Raw genomic sequence first — 25361 nt, forward strand, 5'->3', positions numbered from 1 at the left:
ATCCATTCACATATCTTACCCTTTGGCTGAGTATGTTAACATATATATTCTTAGGCAAAATAAATTAAAAATCGTATTCAATCAAATAACTTGTATTTAATTCCACGATATGTGCAACTAGTAACTGCACATCTGTAATTAATTTTATAATATATGCAATTACAACCACAAATCAATAACTTTAACTTTCATCCCCATATAAGCATCCATGATTATTTCATAACTTATGACCAGTTCCCAAAAGAAAAATAATACTGTAAGTCTGTAACAAGCATCAATATGATAAGGTCATTGATCGTCATCACATTTCTTATGACTCTCACAGTTGCAGGTAACTTTCTAGTGCCCTTAATCTTGATTAACAGGTTTGTGAGTTACAAATTATTATAACTTAATATCTTCTGTAGTTCTAATTATATGTATTTGAATGTGCAGATTTAGAGTTGATTTTGACCAAGAAAAATTGTACTGTTGATAATTTCCTCCGTGCGTGTAAAGATGAAGAATGCTTACTTCTGTGTACAAAAATACCTACTGCTACCGGAAATTGCACAGCTGAAGACACATGTCAATGTTACTTTCCTTGTTTAGCAAAGGATGGTAATCGCAAAATCCATATATAGTATCTCAACCCCTTCTGTCCCAAGATAATTTGTTTACCGTTCTCCAGTAGTCGTTTCATTTTGTAAGCCCGATTTTCTTAATTGCTACTAAGATTCAAATTTTGTTCCTTATCAAACATCAAGTAATGACATGTATGTTTGCATTGTAGAATGAGAAGAAAGATATAGTCTTAGTACCGCATATGTTTTTTTGGAACGGATATGTTAATCCTATTAATGAGACTTAGATTGCATAAATACTTTGGCTATAAAAACACAGGCAATATGTACCAATTAAACTTATATATTATCTTGGTAAAAATCGGTATTAGAAACGACCAACATTACCATCAAAGGACTTAAACGATGCAAGGTATTTTGATAAGATGATTTCTATGATGTTGTCCAATGGAAGTCTCATAACCCACTATATTTAGGCTGAGTCACACATTGACTTCTATGGATGTACATTTCATGCAGATTCACACATTGACTTCTACAGATATACATTTCTAAGTACCTCTAGCCTGACCTACTATCAAACCAGATACAAACATAAATTGAATAATTGAATGATGCCATTTATGTTTCTGCTAAAATTCATGGAGGTTCCTGTTGAATCTTTTAACCAAACTTACATCTTAACATCATGTTTATAAGCGTATCTCCATAAAAAGACCCGGAATGAATATACAATGACAATAAAAAGCATATGGACATTCGGGTAATGTGTATATTCATATCATATTACTTATTATTCAAGAACCAGAAATTTCAAATAGAAGAAGAAACAAATTTGAAACGATACGAATTCCCCAAAGGCAGATGGGACAATGTTGCAACTTTAAGAAGTGCTATACCTTTTACTTTGGCATTGGAAATACAGTTGTATCGGATTCAGAGCATCTATAATCTTGGTGCAGGGCGAGAAAGAGGTGCATCCCACTCAGTCACAATGTGGTTTCGTGTGATCTAAATAATTTTTTTTTTTTTTTGTCAAAATCAAACGATGACCATAACAAATTTCATAAACCCAAAATAGTTTATTATTATTTATATTTGATGAAAATTTATTAAAATATCTTTGCCATATATAGAATTTTTAGAATTTATTAAATATGTTTAAATAAGATAATTATTATAAAAATTTATAAAAATGACACAATGGATAAATACATAAAAACACACTAAGAGAACTTACCAGTTTTTTCCATTTTTTTCGCTATTTGCAAGGCACTATTAGACATGGCTCGGTCAATGGTAAATGGGCGGAAAATTTTAGGAGTATTTTGACCGATAGAGTGGCTATTCAGCTGGCAAATTTCCAAGTTGATTTCGGTATATCTATTTAATATATTTAATTCTAATTTTTTAACTTTGATTAATATTTTTTGAGACTACTCGTCCACTGGACAGGCCTGAACACTAGTTATAGATATTTAGGGGTTCATTAGATTGAACTGGTCCGTAATAATAAAGTATTGGGTCTGCCTCTCTTTTCTTCTTTATCTTTTAATTCCCAGGGGATGTTTGACTTTTGAAAACAGAATCCAAGGTTTCTTTGAAAGACATATTACAAAGGGAACTATAATAGTACCACAAGTTTGAATACATTTACCACATTCTACATGTTTTATAGCATATTGCATGTATAAGTATGTAATGCATGATAGTGATAAATTTATCAAATTCTGTGTTACGAATATTACTTCCCTATTACAACTATCTGTTTATTTGATACTATATACATAGGGAAAATGATGGGTACACTTCACACACAAAAAATTTAAACATTTTACATTTTGACCCTTAAACTTATTTACATATCATAAATGTCCCCTAATTTTCCATGAGTGTTGTACCGAGAATACATACACGCTAGGGGTGTATACGGGATGATACAGTTCGCGAGCTACCCGAATTCGACTCACAATTTATTCGAAATCGACTCGGTCTTAGTCGAGTCGAACTCGAGTAGACTTTCGAGTCGAGCTCGAGCCTCAATATAGCCTACTCGAAAAGCTCACAAGCTTAATCGAACTTGTACTTATTTACAATATTACCCTTGAATATTATATATCTTTACATAATTTATATTCTACTGAGTCGATCTTATCGAGTCGAGCATGAAATTATCGAGCCTATAATACTAATTTGATTTAAAACTTATTTTTAGTTCTTAATCGAGTCGAGCTCGAAAGTGTCGATTCGTAGAGCGAGATTGAGCTCGAGCTTGAAAATAAAGGCTTGGTCGAGCTCGAGTCGAGCTTCGAGTTTTACAATCGAGTTGAGCTCGAGCTTGACACTGTGTTGGCTCGATTATACCCCTTGATACAACGGCTGTACGTATGATATGCCCCTATATTTAATGTAATCATTTATAATTAATTTCTTTTTATTAATTTTTATTATGGTCAAGTTTCATTTTTCATATTACTCTCCATGAAAAGCACTTTAAAAAGAATTTAATCTACATATTTCAACCGCCTGTTCTATTGGGTAGGTGAGAATAAAATCTATTTTTCGTAATAATATTTGTTAGAAAGTATTAATTCATTATTATCTTTAAGAGAGACAAGATAATTCAAATTTACATGATAATGACAAAAGTTGAATATCGTAAGGCGTAACCAACAATTTGACACAAACACAACTTCATATTTTGCCAGACTGGCACAATATATATAAGATACGTATAACAGGGTGGGTGGGTTAATTAATTAAGTTTGATATTTTGCCATGACCCATGAGCTTCTATTCATTCATACGTTTGTGATTATATTTTGGTGAGTGATCAGTGACCTTATTAACTGTTGATGCATGCTTTGTTAAGATTATATATCTAGTTTTTGTTTGCTTAATTAAATTTATATATATAATAATACATTAATACCTATACCTATATGTTTATAGTATAACACAGGTTCAAGTTTTAATAAGATTTGATATTAAACTATTGGTATATAACAAATAAAACAATCTTTTTTAACTAATTGAATATCGTTAATGCATATATAATAAAAATTCTATACTTGTGTTAAATAAAATAAAATTTTATGCATCAATTTTATCAGATTAAGATCTTAATAATCATCGTCATATAAAACTATAATATTTGCGTTTCATGTATATGGTTGAGACAAACACACACCTCAGTTAATTGTCTATATACCCAACATGTTTCCCACTAAATCGTGGAAATTTATTTATTAGGAGTAATAAAGTTTTATGGTTTTCACTTGGTAATTTTACTTGTTAAAAGTTTAACTTGTTTTCGTGAATGGGGTGATGCAAGTACAACAGAACCTACACCTAACAATTGGTGTTGACTTTCAAGTTCAAAATCTCTATGAACTTTGTAATAATAGAAAAAGTACAATCATCACTATATTACATAAAACAGTTTTTATTAGTTAAAAATTATATTGTGAATGTATAACAAAAGTAAATGATAGAAAAAACGCAGTTTTCCAACTTATTTCACTTAAGCGTGCACAACATGCGAAAATACAACAAAGGGAAACTGACTAACTGGGTAAGCAAAATAATTATGCTAACCCATAAATGGTTTGTACTTTTTATTACTAACTAGCCATGTACATATTATTTTTTTTTTGGTGTGCATGTACATGTATTTGAGCATGTAAATTATCTCGCATCTTCTATATGTAAAGAAATGAACAGGTGTTAATTAAGATGGGCTGATCCTGCTCATCAGGTATGTTTGTATTTTGATAAGTAACATTGGCCCAGTCTGGCTACAACTTGTCAAATTTAGTTGTAACTCGACAAGTCGATCGATATTATAGATATTTAGGGGTTCATTAGATTGAACTGGTCCGTAATAATAAAGTATTGGGCCTGCCTCTCTTTTCTTCTTTATCTTTTAATTCGGCGCCTGGTATCCCGACCATTATTTTGGTAACCCGACCAGATTATTAATGACAGGGGCCCCGCTTTTTACTCTATCATATATACCATTATAAAATGGGGCCCACACTTTTTGGTTGGTTGGGATACTAGGGGTGTTTAATTCACAGGGGATGTTTGACTTTTGAAAACAGAATCCAAGGTTTCTTTGAAAGACATATTACAAAGGGAACTATAATAGTACCACAAGTTTGAATACATTTACCACATTCTACATGTTTTATAGCATACTGCATGTATAAGTATGTAATGCATGATAATGGTAAATTTATCAAATTCTGTGTTACGAATATCACTTCCCTGTTACAACTGTTTGTTTATTTGATACTATATACATAGGGAAAATGATGGGTACACTTCATACACAAAAAATTTAAACATTTTACATTTTGACCCTTAAACTTATTTATATATCATAAATGTCCCCTAATTTTCCATGAGTGTTGTACCGAGAATACATACACGCTAGGGATGTAAACGAGATGATACAGTTCGCGAGTTACCCGAATTTGACTCACAATTTATTCGAAATCAACTCGGTCTTAGTCGAGTCGAGCTCGATCTCGAGCTTGAGCTACTCGAGTTGACTTTCGAGTCGAGCTCGAGCCTCATTATAGCCTACTCGAAAAGCTCGCAAGCTTAATCGAACTTGTACTTATTTACAATATTACCCTTGAATATTATATATCTTTACATAATTTATATTATACTGAGTCGAGCATTAAATTATCGAGCCTATAATACTAATTTGATTTAAAACTTATTTTTAGTTCTTAATCGAGTCGAGCCGAGTCGAGCTCGAAAGTGTCGATTCGTAGAGCGAGCTTGAGCTCGAGCTTGAAAATAAAGGCTTGGTCGAGCTCGAGTCGAGCTTCGAGTTTTACAATCGAGTTGAGCTCGAGCTTGACACTGTGTCGGCTCGATTATACCCCTTGATACAACGACTGTACGTATGATATGCCCCTATGTTTAATGTAATCATTTATAATTAATTTCTTTTTATTAATTTTTATATGGTCAAGTTTCATTTTTCATATTACTCGTAAAAAATTAATCCATGAAAAGCACTTTAAAAAGAATTTAATCTACATATTTTAACCGCGTGTTCTTAATAATTAGCAATAACGTATGAGAAGTGACCATATTTGTTATAAGATATCTATACATGAGTATCACGACCCATGATACTCATTTTATTTAATACAAAATGATAAAACACGAAAATTGTTATCATTATAACTGAAAATTTCGTGTTAACATGAGAAATAGGATTATCATGCATTGATAATGTATAGTTTTTTTACAATTTTTTTAATAGGTTTTTGCTAAAAGAAAATAAAAAAGTAAAAAAACATTCAAAATATAATAATTAAAAAACCTCACCAAAAAAGAGAAAGGGAAAAGAAAACTAGTGATTTCCACGATTCTCTCCTATATTTTGTTTTAATATTAATAGCTTAATGGAAGATTGGATTAAATTTGGATAGAATTTCTTAAGCACATTTTCACATTAAAATACTAACACTTGGTATTTACAATCTAATATTTAATCAGAAACCATTACTTATAAGCATAGCTATACAATTTTTTTGAATGGCCAAATTATACATCAACATCGAATCAAAATCATTAAAGATCTAATTTCAACTTTAAAAAAAAAAAAAATTGAGTTAAAAACCATATGGGAGGAAGCCTGTGAGGAAAAGATATAAAAGCCCATCAAGAATACGAAGAAAGCCCAACAGCCCAAAGTTACCAATACCTAGATATAAAATGAGTCTACCATAAAAGCCCTAATAATATCTATATCATATCATCCTTCCTGTATCTATATATCTTATCGAACCTTCTTGGCGGCCGCATTCTCTGTATCTGAAGAAACAAGAAGAAGAAGAGTAAGATGAAGGTAATTTATTTCCTCTCTTTTTACAAACTCTAATTTTCATAAAACACATAAAATGCATAATAATAATAATAATAATATGCTTAAAATGTTTTTTTTTTTTTATTGTAGTTCAACATTGCAAATCCAACAACTGGATGCCAGAAAAAGCTCGAAATTGATGACGACCAAAAGCTGTTAGTTCTCCTTTTCTTTTGCTTTCTCTCTTCTTCTGTATTTCTATACTTGTATATATATATATATCTGTGTGTGTTTGTTGTATATGTATATGCATAATTATTTATATAAATAATATTATGCTGATAGTTTAAAAAATGTGATTGTTGAATGTTGTTAGGTTCAGTAAACTTTACATATATCAAAATAATAATACCTATAGATTTGAATCCTAGAAAGCTTAATAGATAACAACACATTTTGATAAAATAAATTATGAAGTGTCACTTAGACATTTATATGGCTAAGATGTTATTAAGTAGGAAAATTGTTGGTTTGATGATTCCATATGGAGATATTTTCGTCTTAATATAACACAAAGTTGTTAACTTTAAAAAGAATTTAATCTACATAAAATAAAATTTGTGCATCAATTTTATCAGATTAAGATCTTAATAATCATCGTCATATAAAACTATAATATTTGCGTTTCATGTATCATTTTTTACATCTATCTGCTTGTAACCGAAAAATATATAGTTTTGGTTAGTGATTTCATTTAATATATTATACTCCGCGCGTATACTCGTATATATCTCTAGACTCTTTGTGTTGGAAATTTAAGATAATTAATTCGTGAGCTTTTCTTTGCTACCCTATCTTTAATTACGAAGGGCCCGGTACTCATGCTAATCTTCTCCGATAGAATTTATCGGATGTCTAGCTATTTTTATCATTTATTTATTTTTTGAACTAATTAATTAACGAACAATAATATGCATTGTAGATTACGTGCACGTACAATGCCAGATTACGTATGTGAAGATTTAATTGCTGATATATTTGAAAGACTACCAGTGAAATCGCTTATCAGATTTCGATGTCTCTCCAAGTCATGGTGTTGTCGAATATCTAGCCCTGAATTCATCCGTAGGCATAGTACTCTTCGCCCATCAGTGCAAAAAGTTATATTGGGACACGAAATTTATCAAAACAAAAAATTACATCAAATGCTCTCCATGTTAGATTCAGAAGATCCATTGCCATTGTTATTGTATGGATACACGGGCACACGACCAACATTCAAGCTCGGTGATTATTCAAGAGCCGGTTCAAGTAATGGAATCATATGTCTACTTAATCACAATTATGATGTTATTAGTTTATGGAACCCTTCAATCAGGCGCATATTCAGCATACCTCCTCACATGTCTTTATACGCACCACTTGCATCAGTATTCGGTTTTGGTTTTGACCCAATCACGAATGATTACAAGATTGTGAGGCTATCTTGCAGTCATACGGCTATAGTAGATTCATTTGTTTACACAACCAACACGGGTACTTGGTGTAAGATTGCTTTACCTACTATTCCATTTTCTTATACTTTGTCTTCACCACACGGTTGTTGTGTCAACGGAGCGTTGCACTGGCTTGCTTTTGCCAACAACTCTCTACATGATCGTTGCATCATGAGATTTGATTTGAGTACACATGTTATCAGCACAATTGCTTTGCCGTGGGAACCCAGGCGATATGCAGGATGCCTGAAAATTTTAAAAGGTTCTACTCTAGCCGTAATCACTGAATATCATCGCGTTTGGACAATGATGAAGAAAGAAGTAGACAATGATAACAATAATAATAATAATGTTGCATCATCAGCTTCTTGTTGGCGTATGGCTGCTAGTTTTAACAGTATTTGTAAGTATGAGGGAGGCTTACATATTATTTTCCAACTAACAAATGGTGATTTGTTGTTCAAGACTATCTACAGGAAGAACTTTAAAGTCTACAATATTGCTTCGAGACGGGTTGTCTACACACTGCCGCCTGAACCAACGTATGGTCCTAAAACAGTGTCCATTGATACATATGTTGACAGCCTCGCGTTGTTAGACATAGGATTTCCTTGCTAGGTAGCCGACAATTACCTCTAACAGAAAGAAAGAAAAAGAACAAAACGAAGAAGCTGAAGAAGAACAATAAGTCTACGAATTACTTACAAACTTATGCACGCAAAGCTGGGTTTGGCTCGTTGGTGTTAGTATGTGACTTTTGAGTTTGAATCTTTAATTGTTGAATTATCCGGATGGTAATTAGCTAAGGCTGTAGTATTCTTTTATTTATTTGTTTTCATTTTGAATGGTATATGCTTATACGTAGGCATGTGCACGTGTCAAAACCCGGCCTGACGTGTGCAAACCCGTGACTCGACAAAGCGACAAAATCAAACCCATGTACCGGTTGGGCGGGTTCGGTTCTCACGTAAAGAGCTTTTTGTTCTCCACATGTCAAAACCAAGGTGACACAGCCGGAAACCAGGCGGAACAATAAAATCAAACCCATGACCCAGTCTGTTAACCATTTTGGCTGGTCGGTTCAGGTCGGGCAGATTTGGGCCAGGTCCCGGATTTTTGAGTCATATGCTCATCCCTACCTATATGGCATGGTAACGGGGTTGCAAAGGGTGCAACCGGACCAGGCTCACTATTTGTAGGCGCCTATACTTATATAAATACTAATATTAATACCGTACCTTATAAGTATTGATTATATATATTGTTCGAATATTTATTTTTATAAAAAATGAATATTTGAACATGTATCATCTAGTCTATCTATATTGAGAGAAATATATAGTGTATAGATATATTCTTTATATATATTTATTCAGATCTAATGTACGTTTCTTTTGATATCGATAATTGTATCATCTAATTTAAGTCATAATTGTAAAACATGGTTTATATTAGGTTTCGTTATACTGTTAGATAGATAAACAATTAAATAATGAATAGTATGAAGTAATATTAATTTATAATTTAGAAATAAAAATTATTACCCTTATTATATTAGTGACCAATTGATTTAAGATAAAGATAAATATCTTGTAATGTAACAAACTTTGAACGAATGTCTATAGTAGAAAATTATTAAAGTTGTGTGTATTGTATGTAAACAACTCGAAAATAATATTTATTGTATGTAAGAAAATGTATTTAACCAATTAAAATCAGACAAGTGACACCTCTATATGGTTGTCACGTATGTTTCTTACATACAATAAACATTTTTTAAAGTTATTTACATACAATATGCAAAACTTTAATTATTATCCTACTATAGACATTCGTCCAAAGTTTGTTACATTCCAGGATACTTATCCCTTTAAGATATCTTATACTTTAAATTAAATAAATTTAATTTTCATATAAATATGATTGGAGGTGAAAATCTATATTTTTGGTGATATTAAATATAATAAGATTTTTATAATAAAAGTTTTAGTTATGTTAGATGTCTGTATTTATAGATTAAAGTTTATAGAGTTTTAATACAATAGTATATAGCTTGATACATGACAAAGTAAATGTATATATATATATATATATATATAATATCACTCACTACAAGAAATATACTCGTATATCATATTGTTAGAAAATGTATTCGGAAAAGAGAAACAAAAAAAACATTTTAGCTTTATTTTCAGAATAAATCTTTAGTATTCAACTTTGATATTTTGTAGGCTTTATGATAATGATATGTTTTAATTTTAAAAAGTGTTTCCAACTTTTATAATTACAAATTTTCATTATTAATACTTTTCCTGTTTAGCGGCATGAAGTTTAGTATGATAAATAAATGAATGTGTTCAATATTGAAAAAGCGTTTGTTGCTTTCTATCTAGGGATAAGTATAAGTGCGGAAACCCGAAAACCTGCCTAAGACCGACCGAAACCGGACTTACCCGACCCGGACCGGATGCCAAACCGTCCGGGTCCTAGTTTAAGGTAAATTCGGTTCTCGGGTCGGTTCGGTCCAAACCCGGAGACCGAAAAAACCCCGGAAATAACACTAATATGTATGTTGTGGGTATTGGGTTAGGCTTTTCTCGTTTTTATACTGATATGTATTAAGGATTCGACAAATCTTATCTATAAAAATTAAACTAATAAGTTTTAGTTTTGGAAAACTAGACGTTTCCCTCTACCTCTCGATCTGATCATACACACGAACTGAATATTTAAATACCACTTAATATTCAACTTAACAAAAAAAAATAAAAAACCTACCACAATCTTCCTTCATTTTTTTTTCTTTCGAAAATCATAATGTCATGGAATGAAATGGAAATTTGGAAATGTAATTTTATTGTTCTCGTTCTTCTGTTTCTTTTGGTTACATAATGTAACTTACATTCTGCTTTGTAATTTTGCATTTTGTTGATGCGTATTCTGTTTCTTGCTTATGTTGATGTATGTCAAATACATATAGGTGGGATGAAGCCCAACTTTTATAGCCCAACAAAGTTCATGTCAAAAAACGGGCCTAATCGGGTAGAACCGAGACCGGACCGATAATTTTCGGGTTAGACCGAACCGAATCGAGCACTAATCGGGTCGGTCTTCGGTTCCGAGTTTGTGCATTTTTCGGGTTTTGCCGGTCTGGTCCGGTTCGGTCCGCGTTCGGGACCGGGCTCATCCCTATTTCTATCATTCAAAGATTTTTTGTTACTAATAGCAATGTTTTAAATACCGGTAAATACCGGCCGATATTATCGGTATTACCGGTACCGGAGACCACGCCGGTATTTTAAGTCCGATATTTTTCCGGTATTTTCACTATTCAATACCGGCCGGTATTCCCGGTATTTTTCGGTATTACCATACCGATATTTCCGTATTTTCAAAAAATAAATTTTGATTTTTAAAAAATATTAATTTTATGATACTTTAATGTTATTTTTTGTTATTTGTGAACTTTAAAACCTATATTTTGTTATGAAATACATATTTGGTATTATTTTTAAGTAAATTATAATTGCATTTTGACTATTTTTGTTAAATTGTAACAAGTTTTGTAGGATTTTTACACAAAAAAATATAAAAAATTAAAAAACGTCGTACCGGCCGGTATTTCCAGTATTACCGATAATACCGGTAATACCGGAAAATTTTTCCACGCCAGTATAACTAAAATACCGGTTTTTAAAACATTGACTAATAGAGAAGTATCTTGATGGATTGTCTATGTAAATAAAAGTCATTAGTTGATATATAAATAAATCCACTCTTATGATCAGTAATTCACGAAAGTCGATAGTAAAGAGTGAAAATCGATGGGAAATTAGATAGTTGAGAGTCTTCACTATACATTGTAATCCGCAATTTATATATAGTGATATACAATATTAATTTGATAGCTGGTGAATTAATTAAGCTCATTAAGTCATATTTATGAATTATGATGGTAATTGTTGTGTTGATATCGATCCCAACAAATATTTATCTGGATTCTTTTAGTAGTTGGCAATACATATTTACTAAGAGAAATAACGTGTATAAAAATATTTGTACTTTTCATATTAAAAGCTCTCCTTCTGATTTTCATGATAAATATACAAATAATTTATGTAACTTAAATACAGCGCTTATTTAGCAAACCCCATTTACTAATAGGCCGGAAGTTTGATCGTTGAACTTCACAATATTGAGTAAACTACATTGATGATGCAAAGATAGAAGCATTAATTAATTCGTTTTATTATAGTAACAAAAAGGAGCATCATTTTAGTAAAAAACTATTTTAAGCTTTCGATCATCACATCACATAAAATCATTTGTTTGTATGCTAAGCACATGCACAATTAATAGATGTCCGCATGTTATCTATATTTCTATTAAACCAAAAATTGTGCACTAAAAACTGAGGTTCAAACTCGTTGCATGAAAAAATAGCAAATTAACTACTACAGCATATATATAGAGAAACTAAAGTTGAATTGAAGGATAAGGAAAGTGGGCTATCAATTCGATAGATACCTCAAAAGAAATTTTATTTTATTGATTACTACGAGTATTTTTAAAATCAATGAAGCAGTAACGTACAATGGTCGAACAAAGGTCACAACATCACAGTTTACAAGTCACATATTCTGCTTGTATCACAGAGATACATGCATCACGTACAAGCAAGTTGACACATTATCAAATCAATAAAACGTCTAACTAACAAAGTCATGATCCAAAAGTCAACAATGCTCATGGTGCAGGATGCTCACTGTTGGTAAAATATGTCTTCATCACCAGGGAGGTGATTAACAGCATCGGCATTGGGTTCAGCTAATATTCCAGTTGTCCTTGGATCATACAGCATGTAAGCTCGGATCTGCACTCCAGTACGTATCTTATAATCCGTAAACGGATATCCACCAATGCGTGTCACAATAGCTGGGTGATTAAACTCAATCTGGCAAACATTTGCCCAAGCCCTGGTCACGGGGTCAAACGGGTGATTATATCCGACGATGTCTCCAAACTTATTTTCAAAGTATGTCTGTATGACCATTGGGTGTATTTGGCACTCAACGCCTTTGACCACCAGAGTCCTGTGTACCTTTTCAGCTAAGCTTACATCGACCTGCTCCAACATCCATCAGTTAGAAAAGTATTTCAATTAATTAAATACATGTATAATTATATGAAAATAATTAAATTAATTCCCATTTTCTTTCTGATCAATGCATGTAATAATAGTATGTAGTAAATTCCCAAAACTGTTTATTAATTACCTAGTAGCTTTTAAATCACAAATCTACCTAATTAAATAAACTAAAATATATAATAAAAGCAATCTAAGTATTAAGATTCTCATAATTAAATACCCTTTTGATTAGTACGTAGAAGATCCAATATATAATAAAAAGAATTCCACGTACGTTATGAAAACACCATTTTACCCCTAAAAAATCCATTAATTAAAACATCCCGGGGACCAAACATATATATATATATATATATATCGATCTCCCCCTTTCAAATTTGTGCATAATGTTAAGGTCGCATAACACTTACTGGTGGAGTACAATTGCGCGCATAATGATGAAAATTTAATTAGATTGCAAGAGAGATTATATTCATTTTCTCATATATAATCCTATATATTTAGTTCTAATTTGCTCAACGTACGTACTGCAATATGAAGCGCTTGCAAATTGCAATATTAACATATTACTACGTACGTACATATCTAATAAGTACTCAATTAACTTTGATCAAGCTGGCATGGTGTCAAATCCCATCTTTTCAAAAATGTAAAATGAGTCTCCAACGTACCAATATATAGATAATTACATATAAAGCCAAATAAATCTAGCTACTCCATTAAATTAGAGTACGTTCAATTCAGATCGAGTAATGTCACGTACCTGCCTGCCCTTGATTACGTGTGCCACACCCAGCACCTGATTCACAGCCTGCGTAGTCCCATAGACTACGAACCCATACCCTTTAGATGTACCATCTGGTCGAACTTTCACTTCCCCGCTAAGCAGCGATTCATACCTGGAGAAATATGCTACAAGTTGGGCAGACCTTATCTGCGGCGATAGCCCGCCAATGAAGAGGGTGATACCGAAATGAGGAAGATCTTCTGCATCCATCTAATCATTATTACAAAACAGAGTCAGATGATTTTATTTTTTTTAAAAAGGGTAATTAATTAAGAAACCCAAACCAATGGAATCAAACATATAGTAATTTACTCATGTAAATATCAAATTTACTCAGAGTGACAACACACTCAAACCCAGATCGATTAATTAACTCTAATAAACCAAAAAGAACTATCTTCGTATGATTCCCGCTAAACTTCAAATTACAAAATGAAACGATACGTACACACACTCTGTGTTTGATTGTATATTAAGAAATATATAATATATAACCAGTCATATGATTAACAGGCCCTAAGCACATTCAAATCCAGATTAACTAGGAACGATACAATAAGAGAGAATATTAATCTCTAACACACTAGCTATAAAGAAAACTTATAAAAATTAATCAGACAACTAATCTTTATCATAATTTGATTGGAAACTATATGTATTTACATTGCGAGCTAGAGATGCGTATTACCAGTTTTTTTTTGTTGAAGAAAGACTGATGCTTTATCACAGTAACGGAAGCCAAGTACAGAACCTATATATATGTAGATAATAATGAATCTTTATCAGAAATTTTATTAACTGCAGATAGTATATCTTTCAAAATATATATTACCAGTTATTTTCTTCAAGAACTCCCAATTCTTGATCACAGAAGTTACCAGTAATTCACACGTACAGAACCTAAATGTAGAAAATGATGACGAATCTTTATCCAAAGTTTAATGAGATCGATATTATCTAATTAAAAAAGTACAATATGTATATATAATTATATATATATATATATATATATAGAAAATGTATTACCAGTTATTTCCTTCCCGATCAGAAATTTTATGACGAAGAATCTAAATTTGGAAGACGAAGAATCTTGATCAGAACCTAAATTTGGAAGACGAAGAATATTGATCAGAAATTTTATGATATATATCTTTGAAAAAGTACACTATATGTATATTATATATATATAAGCTATATATATACATATAGATGAAAAACTGTAACTACCAGGGTGATTATAAAGATGGAACTGAATGAACTGTAGTCGAGAGATATATTTATAACGAGTAAGAGAGTAGAGGAGTTCGTTACAACTCGGCGGGAAAATTAGTTATAACAGTATCTTAGAAAACCGGGTTCAACCGTTCATTCTTGGACCGGGTGAGTTTAATTTGGAATCTATTTGAAAATTATATTTACTTTAATAAAAAACATGAAAGTAATAAGTAACCAAAAAAAAAAAAAGTTTACGGTATAGAAAATTTATGAATTATGAACAAAATAAACAAAAAAAGAATGGAAAGAATGGTAGGCCCTTCGCTTTGAAGGTGAGAGGTCTAATGTTCGACCTCTATCATCTTTTTTATTTTATATTTGTAGAATTGCATTTTGTCCATTCTAATTTTGTTTATTTTCCGCCAACCCCTCTTTCTTTTTATCTTTCATTTTTAGATATGATTATTTGAAAGTATTTCATTTCCCTATTCTTTTGTTACTTGTATTTTACTATTTTTAGTTTTTGTTTACCATTTTGTTTTTTTCTAACATATATTCAGTAACTTATTGGGTTATTATAACTTTTGTAATATTTCTCTTTTTAACATCTGTTTTTTCATATGTCTTTTTTAATATTTTTTATACTTTTCCGTGAATTTTTTTTTTCGTTTGTTTTCGGGGTTTTTTTAAAATGTTTTATTCTTTTATGATTTTTGAAAGTTAAAATAAATATGATGTTGTTCTTGTTGTATTGCTCTCGAAAAAGAAAAATGGATACCCGCAATGCAATTATTGATCCATCTAGAAAATGATAAATCAACCTAATTGGTGTGCTTAAAGTTGTGCCTAATTGTAAGATGATGACATGTGAAAAAATTAGGGGGCAAGATTGATAAAGAGAATTAGTTGAATCCACATGTCAAATTCTTAAGGTTTTAGGCATATCTTTAGGCACACCAGTTGATTAATAATTTCTTATGCAAAAATAATGGGTAAAAAGTGGGAAGGAAATGGATCCTGCCAGGCTGCGACCTAGAAAGCCTAATCGGCTTGTGGGTTTATTTTGCAATTTTTTTTATGCTCAATTGAACAGGGCTCCAAATGTGTATGTCTCATTTCTTGGATTATATTTAAAACAAAGTAAAAAATGTAAATGGGACTGGGACTGGGACTGGGACTGGGACTGGGAGTAACAATCATATTTAAGATTACATAGTTTATATCTTGTAAGTAATGGAAATTTTCATGTTTTGGGCCTTTATTGATAATGTTTATATGTGGAATAGATCGGACTTATGCTCTCACGTACGCCTCACATGTATTATTTAGGATTTCTGTTCCCTTATCATTATTGTTGATAAATTTTCTTTGCGTAAGTGTTTTGAATTAATATTTTTAATGACTTCAGATTTTCATACTTAAGATATAGTTAGTCCTCTTTAAGCCTTATATCTGAGTTCGATATATATGTTTTAATTGGTATAATTAAAATGATCCCTTTTGTTACCATTATGATAGTCTTTTATTCATTGAACTTTTTTTAGTAGTACAATCAATGTTTAATATGAGTATGAAGAGACTTATTTATGACACATGGCATCTAAGATGCATGGGATGGGATATAATTATAAGTTTATAAATAGATTTTGCGTGAACAGTACCCTCTTTGTCTTTATCTTCCGGGTTAATTTAAATAAAATGAAGAGTTGGTTTCTGGCTTTTGAAGGGTTAGAGGTTATCATTTCAAAATCCCCTCCATTTTTTTTTTTTACTTTTACTTTTTTAATTTTTACACTGTCCCTTATGTTTCCTTTTTTGCCCCCTTTCTTATTTTCTTTTTGTTATTTTTACCCCTTAACGTTATATAACTTTTTTTTTTAATCTTTGTTTTTATAGCTTTTTTTAACACTTCACATTATATCTTTTTATAACATTATAAAATGTTATATATATATTTTATTCAAATGTTATATATTTTGTTTTTTTAAGCTATTTGTTTTTTCTTTTCTTTTTTTACATTATATATTCGTTTTAATTTTTTAAACATTTGGTTTATATCTTTTTCACATGTGACATTTGTTTTTTTATTAAATTTTTTAATTTTGATTTCGTATTCACTTTTCATTTTTTTAGTTTTAGTATATATTTTTTAACCATTTTGTTATCCCCAGCCAACGGCTGGGTATAACACTAATTATATCTATATTTATTTATTTATGCATATACTTGGGCGATAGTACGAATTGTTTTTACGGATGGGACTATAATTTCATCCATTGGTGTAACTAGGAACTTTACCTAATATATTTGCAAAAGTAGAAAGTCCAGTATCTTAAACACCGGACTTGACCACGTATACTGAAATGCGGTTTCTACACCACCGAACTTGCCCACTTTGACGATTATCCAAGCTTGTTTGTCTTCATTGTATAAAAAATAAAAGATACGTGCATAAAAAATAAAGAAAGTCCGGTTATATAGATATCGAACTTCAATTTTTTGTACGCAACATGCCGAGCATATATATTTATTACTTATTCAAAACAACCAACTTCAACCATTTAAAGTGATAACAAAGAACGACGAGTGGACGATATCATCATATCTGTTTATATCATGAACCAAACGGTCCCGATTATATGAACCAAATAACTTATTAAAAACCAAAAATGTACAGCTCAAAAATTTCAGAGTCGGAAGTCGCCCGTCATCGTTTTCCTTGTAGCATCACGAGTAACTTCTTTCTTCAACACAATCTTTTTCCAAAAATACCGGAAGACTCTTTTTGGTATAGAAAAGAATAAGTGTGTATCTTGATGGGTGGTGGTGGCGTGCGGTGGTGTAGGTGGTGACGGTGGTGGCGATGTAATGCGGCGTGATGGTGGAGGTGAAAAATGGTAGTGGCGGCGGCAGCGGCAGATGACAGTAGCGGCAGTGGCGGTGATGATTGGTGGCGGTGACGACCAGTAGTGTAAGTTATTGATATAATGTGATATTGATGAACTATTTAACGTTAAAGGTTGAAAGTTAAATATTGAAAGTTAGGAAATAATATTTGATTATTGATGATATAGTACGGATAAATTTATATCATATGAAGTTTTGATTAAAGACCATGTAGTCCAAAATATGAACTTAATTAAAATCCATTAGTAATTATGAGAACTATATATATATATATATATATATATATATATTTATGAAAGTTTTATATATGTATGTATTTGAATTTGCAGATTTAGAGTTGAATTTGGCCCAAAAAATTTGTACCAATGATGTCTTCCTACGTGCATGTGAAGATGATGCATGTTTAATTCTGTGTAGAAAAAGTGTAGCTAGTGCCGAAGGAAAATGCACAGGTGCCGACAATTGCCATTGTTACTTTCTTTGTAATTTAGCAAAGGACCAAATCCATAACATGTCACCCCCTTCACTTCCATCCCAGAATAATTAAATCCGCTTATCGTTCATCCATTAATTATTAGTATAGTAGTCGTTTCACTTTGTAAGCTCGATAAGGTTCCAAACTTCATTTGTGCCCTTATCAAACATCTGTGTTTTGGGAAGGACCAATAATATAATATTACCAACAAATTAATGACTTTAACCGATACAAGGTATATTTTGATATGTACTTGTGTAGATTTCTATGATGTTTTTTGTTAGATGTCTCGATGGAAGTCTCATTCAAGCTAGCTATTGTTTCGTTGAAAACCGCAAATTAATCATGTGATCCATAACTACGTACACATGCATACAACTGATATGATCATTTATTCCAAACGGACTCGATCGAGATATAGCAAGAAATGCGGAAAAATGCTTATATAAATTTTATTGATTTCTTTGTGTAAAACATAAAAATTATGTATTGTTAGAATGTGGTGTTTGAATTTAATTATGTTGTTTGATACTATAGTAAGTAGTAACAATCTTACAATCACATCATCAATGTTTTAATTCTTTGACAAATTAAATTATTAAAATTTTTAACATGTAAAATGTCCATAGAGGAATGACGCCCTAATTTAGTAACTTTAATAGTATGTCTAAAAGTTTAATAGGAAATTAAGGATAATGATACATATACCTAATTTATATGCTTAAAGATATTTCATGCATTACTTCATACATTTTTTTCCACTAATTCTCTTTCGTTATATCTATCTTTGATTTTGCCACATGGCTTGATCTTCTTTTTTTTTAGGTCCATTTTTAGACATACAAATTAGTCTCATTAATAATTTTTTGACAATAATCATATTCCTCATTTCATGTGTTTCCTTTGTAGTGGATTGAAGTAAGTGATGAAGAGGGAATGATATTTGAAAGGGCATTTGTATTCTTGAGTAAAAGGAAAGAAAATTGTGTAGATGTTGTCAAATGGCAATTAATCCATTCATTAAGAAACTATGTCAAACACATTTTATTAGGTCTGGGTTGAGTTAGGATAGACTTTCCCCGTTATTAGTAAAAAACTTCAAGAATTACTCCAAACCCGACCCGTGACCCGATAAGTTTCTCTCAATCCGGCCTGACCCAAAATTTTCAAATATCGGGTTTTCCCATTGACCGGGTTCATATTTTGTTGCCATCCCTATTTAAGGTTTCATACGTACTTCTAGCACGTATGAAGTAGTTACGCCCCACTATTACACCAAGTACTGCTAAAATTCTGGAGATTCCGATTGAATCTCTATAACAAAAGGCGCATTTCTACCATATACATATAATCGTATCTCCATAAAAGACCCGAAATGAATATACGATGACAATAATGAGCATATATATGTACGTTCAGGTAATCCATTCACATATCTTACCCTTTGGCTGAGTATGTTAACATATATATTCTTAGGCAAAATAAATTAAAAATCGTATTCAATCAAATAACTTGTATTTAATTCCACGATATGTGCAACTAGTAACTGCACATCTGTAATTAATTTTATAATATATGCAATTACAACCACAAATCAATAACTTTAACTTTCATCCCCATATAAGCATCCATGATTATTTCATAACTTATGACCAGTTCCCAAAAGAAAAATAATACTGTAAGTCTGTAACAAGCATCAATATGATAAGGTCATTGATCGTCATCACATTTCTTATGACTCTCAGAGTTGCAGGTAACTTTCTAGTGCCCTTAATCTTGATTAACAGGTTTGTGAGTTACAAATTATTATAACTTAATATCTTCTGTAGTTCTAATTATATGTATTTGAATGTGCAGATTTAGAGTTGATTTTGACCAAGAAAAATTGTACTGTTGATAATTTCCTCCGTGCGTGTAAAGATGAAGAATGCTTACTTCTGTGTACAAAAATACCTACTGCTACCGGAAATTGCACAGCTGAAGACACATGTCAATGTTACTTTCCTTGTTTAGCAAAGGATGGTAATCGCAAAATCCATATATAGTATCTCAACCCCTTCTGTCCCAAGATAATTTTGTTTACCGTTCTCCAGTAGTCGTTTCATTTTGTAAGCCCGATTTTCTTAATTGCTACTAAGATTCAAATTTTGTTCCTTATCAAACATCAAGTAATGACATGTATGTTTGCATTGTAGAATGAGAAGAAAGATATAGTCTTAGTACCGCATATGTTTTTTTGGAACGGATATGTTAATCCTATTAATGAGACTTAGATTGCATAAATACTTTGGCTATAAAAACACAGGCAATATGTACCAATTAAACTTATATATTATCTTGGTAAAAATCGGTATTAGAAACGACCAACATTACCATCAAAGGACTTAAACGATGCAAGGTATTTTGATAAGATGATTTCTATGATGTTGTCCAATGGAAGTCTCATAACCCACTATATTTAGGCTGAGTCACACATTGACTTCTATGGATGTACATTTCATGCAGATTCACACATTGACTTCTACAGATATACATTTCTAAGTACCTCTAGCCTGACCTACTATCAAACCAGATACAAACATAAATTGAATAATTGAATGATGCCATTTATGTTTCTGCTAAAATTCATGGAGGTTCCTGTTGAATCTTTTAACCAAACTTACATCTTAACATCATGTTTATAAGCGTATCTCCATAAAAAGACCCGGAATGAATATACAATGACAATAAAAAGCATATGGACATTCGGGTAATGTGTATATTCATATCATATTACTTATTATTCAAGAACTAGAAATTTCAAATAGAAGAAGAAACAAATTTGAAACGATACGAATTCCCCAAAGGCAGATGGGACAATGTTGCAACTTTAAGAAGTGCTATACCTTTTACTTTGGCATTGGAAATACAGTTGTATCGGATTCAGAGCATCTATAATCTTGGTGCAGGGCGAGAAAGAGGTGCATCCCACTCAGTCACAATGTGGTTTCGTGTGATCTGCTTGAGTGATGTGCAGCCACTTAACGCCATCGTCAGCTCAAACTCATCACGTAACATTTGAAGTACCTTTTTCACTCCTGCTTCTCCTTCAGCAGCTAAAGAAAACACCACAGGTCGCCCAATCTGATATATGATAAGATTAGTTTTTTTTGCTTTCTAAAAGCGAAATGTGTTGTATAATAGAAGAGCAATCGACTTTTTTAACCTTTGTACTTTTTTTTTCGTGTGTGTAGTAGTCGTTATTGCTAAGATATCAGAAAGACTACAGTAAGATTAAAAATTATTGAGGTATGAATAATTAGCAAAAGGGGCCATTCTGTTTGATACCTTTTGCCTAAAACTATTAGTTCTATTGAATTTTTTTTTTTTTTTTTGCATTTTTCTTAGTAGTATTCAGTCGTCCAACACTTCATAAAACTAAGACATTTAATTTCATTTGGAGAAAGTTATTCAAGTATTTGTTCATTTCATGTCTACTTACAAATATGCCTGAAGCTCCCAGAGCCAGTGCCTTAAAAACATCTGTTCCACGGCGGACCCCACCATCCAAGAACACGGGAACACGACCTTGGGCTGCTTTTACAACCTGAGGTAAAAGATAGCCGAGTTATTAAAGTAGCGGCACCATTATATTACAGTTAGTGAGTTAGGCATGGACATCTTAAATACCTCTTCCAAAGCCATGATGGTGGCAGGCACATAGTCTAGCTGGCGAGCTCCATGATTGGAGACAATAATACCAGCTGCACCAGCTTGAATCGCTAATCTTGCTGCACGATTGACAAAAGAACATGTTACACATCATGAACTAAAGAGCGACGGATCGTGATACTTTAAAAAGGTTTTTGTGGTTCTTACTGTCCTCAGCAGTGATCACACCCTTCACCAGGATCGGCATAGTGGTGATGGTTTGGAGCCACTTCACATCCTTCCAGCTCAAGGTGCGGTCAATCTGACCAGCAACATAAGAAGCTAAGCCAGAGTCATTAGCCTGCATTTACATTATCTGGTTAGAATAATCTGGTTAGAATAATCATAATAAGATAATTAACTGTAATAAAACAGGACATGAAAGTCTAAAAGATACTAGCTGGGCGTGCTTTTGCTGCTGTAGTTGTAATATTAAGACTTTTAGACAGTTGAGTGTTAGCGAATTTCTGATCTTCTAAGAAATTAGTAGATAAAAATGATTAAAAGGACATTCTTGAGAAATAAGACAGACATTTTGTAATGTGTTAAAGAAATTTTTGTTTACCCTTAAATAATCGGATCATTTAACCCCTAAAAAACCAGATTATTATGGTGAATTCAAGTTGCAAGAATCAGATAATCAGTTTCAAAACGCAAATCAAAACGCCTCCTGAGGCTTCACTAAAAAGTTCTGTTTGACTCACTTCATCCATTTTCCCGAGGTCCAAACCCTCAAAGTTCTTCAATGTCAAAAATGGGGGTAAAGTAAATCTGTTTTTGATGTCGGCCTCTCTACGTCCAAGCCTTGGTGTATCAACTGTAAGAGCAATAGCCTTGAAACCAGCTCTTTCGGCTCTTCTCACTAGCTGAGCAACAACATTCCTATCCTTGTACACCTGATATCACGGAGAAAACTCTCATGTTTTAGATTATTTCTAACCTAGATACTTGCATTTTAACATATAAAAGTTGAATATGGACACTTACATATAGCTGGAAGAAGCGGATTCCAGGTCCTGTTGAAGCAACTTCCTCAACACTAGAAGTTGCCCATGAAGACAACGTCTACAATACGAAACAATATTCAGAAAACAGAATGTCCCAAGTTTAAATTCGACCGAAAATGTCAAAGATCTGGAAATGCAAACCATGATAGTATTAGCCGAAGATGCAGCCCTTGCAGTTGCATACTCCCCTTCAGGATGAGCCATTTTCTGCATGGCTGTGGGTGCAATCATAATAGGCATCGATATCTTGAATCCCAAAATTGTGGTGGTCATGTCGATTTTGCTCACATCAATAAGAATTCGAGGCCTAAACCTGCATAACTCAACAAACAAAATACATTCAAGAATGTAAACAGTACAGATCCAAATAACCATTTGAAAAAATAATAATAATATACTCCCTATAAGCCAATGGGGTTGGTGACCCATTGGTAAGGTGTTTGACCTTGGGATGATCTACCTGGTTTCGAGTTCCACTTCCCACATTTGTGGGGTGGATTAATAGGGGGTTTTTCAAGAGTCCTGGATTCCATCTCAGACATTCGTGTAACTTAGGAGTAAGAGTAGGATGATATACCGTTCTAAAAAATTATTAGAATAAAAATAAAACATATGCGCCCTTTAAACATAGACATAGTCAGCATAAACAGAACTTACAAGATTCTTGAAAAAGCATTTCGGTTCTCTTCTAGAGTCCACTGATCCTCAGCACCAGAAGCATAGTAATCATAGATCATTTTAGGCAACTTCTCTTTAGCAATTGCTTGATACTCAGTAACATTGGTTACTTCCATCTTTCTTGTCAATCTATCTAAATGATCCCTTCAAGAAATCTTGATTTAGCACACGAAAAATACGAGTTAGATATCATAAACCACTACAAATCTTCCATCTTCCTTTCATAAAGTTTGTAACTTCATGATCAACCATGACCTTAAGTGTTCATTTCTTTCATTCTTTTAACTTTCTAAGTATCTCAAGTCCCTCGATTCAAAACACTACATTAACATCATAACTCCTATCTAAGAAATATAACTAGATGCATATAGAAAATTAAAAAATTATAAAAAGACCCTGGTTCAAACCTCACATGGTAATCATCAATCAATTCTTGTGTTCACTCAAGTATAGCAAGTTTAATCACTCATAATTCTAAATTAACATCATATCTCCTAAGTAAGAAAATATAAGTAGATGCATACAGATAATTATCATATTGGATAACGTAAAAATTAACAACACTCTCAGCCAAACATACTAAAAATTTGAGACTAAACATGCCCACTGTATTATTGTTAATAAAGTTTGAAACTTTAATCTATATATATATATATATATATGCAAATGAGTTCTGGCCCACATCAAAATTCAATCATTTACATAACTTTAGTAGGAAAAAAGCATGGATTTGAAGATTGAAATTAGAACAAGAAGCAAACCTTTTTTGAAAAGAGTGAGCAAAACACTAGTGGAAATCAAGTGTAGATAAGCAAAAAACCAAGTATAATAAACAAAAAATAATGCAATAAAAGGACAAAAGTAGCTTTTAAGATAATATAGATATAGATTAGAAAAGGGTGTGTACCAAAATAATTTAAGGAAAAAAAATTCATGATAAAAATGGATGAAGACAAAAGAAACAGGGGATGTATAATTGGAGGTAAAGAATAGGTATCAAATCCATTCAAAAAAAACCATTTGGGTGTGTTTTATCCACATGATATATTGTGTGTTTCCTAGTTTTTTTCTTCATTATCATCGATTTAAAATTTTGCCACATTTTTGGTGAGGGGCATGGGTTTGAATCTTGTTATTATACCCATCTATACATGAAAAGCAAACCCTTTAAAGCATTGTCAAGATTCGAATCCAGCGTGGACGAATCAAAGTTAGGGGTGTTAGTCGTTTATCCGCCTTGCCTTTAAAAAAAAAATCCATTTAAAATTTTCTACTTTGAATTTTTTGAAAGAATTTAAGAATCTGGAGTTTTTTTTAATTATTATAGAATTTAATTTAAGTATTACTATAAAAGTCCCTTATTTTGGGATTAAATATTGTACTGTATTATTTTGCTTACCCCTACTACATAAAGAAATGATAAACTTACAAATTTTAAAACACTAGTTAGAGTGGTGCGACTGAAGTGAATCGTTTGCTTCTTCGGTGGCTCGGTGCCCTTCAAAACTGATGCCATTAATTGGTGAATTGGTTTCTTCGGTATATTGAGTTTTGGAAAATG

The 25361-nt window shown here is 32.0% G+C and overlaps 2 protein-coding genes across 4 annotated transcripts; one reads left to right on the forward strand and one right to left on the reverse strand.

Annotated features, from left to right (window-relative positions):
* Positions 1–1321: 1321 nt before the first annotated feature.
* LOC122596600 ((S)-2-hydroxy-acid oxidase GLO1-like) lies at positions 1322–24658 on the reverse strand. 3 transcript variants are annotated; one of them, XM_043769211.1, is made up of 10 exons: positions 24562–24658; positions 23780–23955; positions 23264–23435; positions 23103–23180; positions 22820–23011; positions 22284–22416; positions 22095–22195; positions 21907–22011; positions 21423–21548; positions 1322–1574 (listed from the first exon to the last, which is right to left on the reverse strand). In XM_043769211.1, exons 2-10 carry the CDS (start codon positions 23914–23916, stop codon positions 1509–1511), a joined length of 1110 nt encoding a protein of 369 aa, XP_043625146.1. In that variant the 5' UTR covers positions 23917–23955; positions 24562–24658; the 3' UTR covers positions 1322–1508. The 3 variants fall into 3 exon arrangements, with proteins under 3 accessions (XP_043625146.1, XP_043625147.1, XP_043625145.1); XM_043769212.1 differs by having other exon boundaries at positions 1322–1559; positions 21408–21548; XM_043769210.1 differs by lacking the exon at positions 1322–1574 and having other exon boundaries at positions 21170–21548; positions 24562–24657.
* On the forward strand, positions 6347–8742 carry LOC122596599 (putative F-box protein At3g16210). Its single transcript, XM_043769209.1, has 3 exons — positions 6347–6438; positions 6547–6611; positions 7379–8742. The coding sequence occupies exons 1-3, from the start codon at positions 6433–6435 to the stop codon at positions 8508–8510; spliced, it is 1203 nt and encodes a 400-aa protein (XP_043625144.1). The 5' UTR covers positions 6347–6432; the 3' UTR covers positions 8511–8742.
* Positions 24659–25361: the final 703 nt, after the last annotated feature.

The sequence above is a fragment of the Erigeron canadensis genome, chromosome 4 (genome assembly GCF_010389155.1).
Source record: "Erigeron canadensis isolate Cc75 chromosome 4, C_canadensis_v1, whole genome shotgun sequence".
Lineage (NCBI taxonomy): Eukaryota > Viridiplantae > Streptophyta > Magnoliopsida > Asterales > Asteraceae > Erigeron > Erigeron canadensis.

What these genes read in the sequence shown, in the direction of transcription:
- LOC122596600 (XM_043769211.1), bottom strand. Translation starts at nt 23,916, where the DNA reads ATGGAAGTAACCAATGTTACTGAGTATCAAGCAATTGCTAAAGAGAAG. An exon ending in AATGCTTTTTCAAGAATCTT is followed by an intron (nt 23,436 to 23,779) that starts GTAAGTTCTGTT and finishes TGAGTTATGCAG; the next exon opens with GTTTAGGCCTCGAATTCTTA. An exon ending in ACCTCGGGAAAATGGATGAA is followed by an intron (nt 22,417 to 22,819) that starts GTGAGTCAAACA and finishes ATGTAAATGCAG; the next exon opens with GCTAATGACTCTGGCTTAGC.
- LOC122596599 (XM_043769209.1), top strand. An exon ending in ATTGATGACGACCAAAAGCT is followed by an intron (nt 6,612 to 7,378) that starts GTTAGTTCTCCT and finishes TATGCATTGTAG; the next exon opens with ATTACGTGCACGTACAATGC.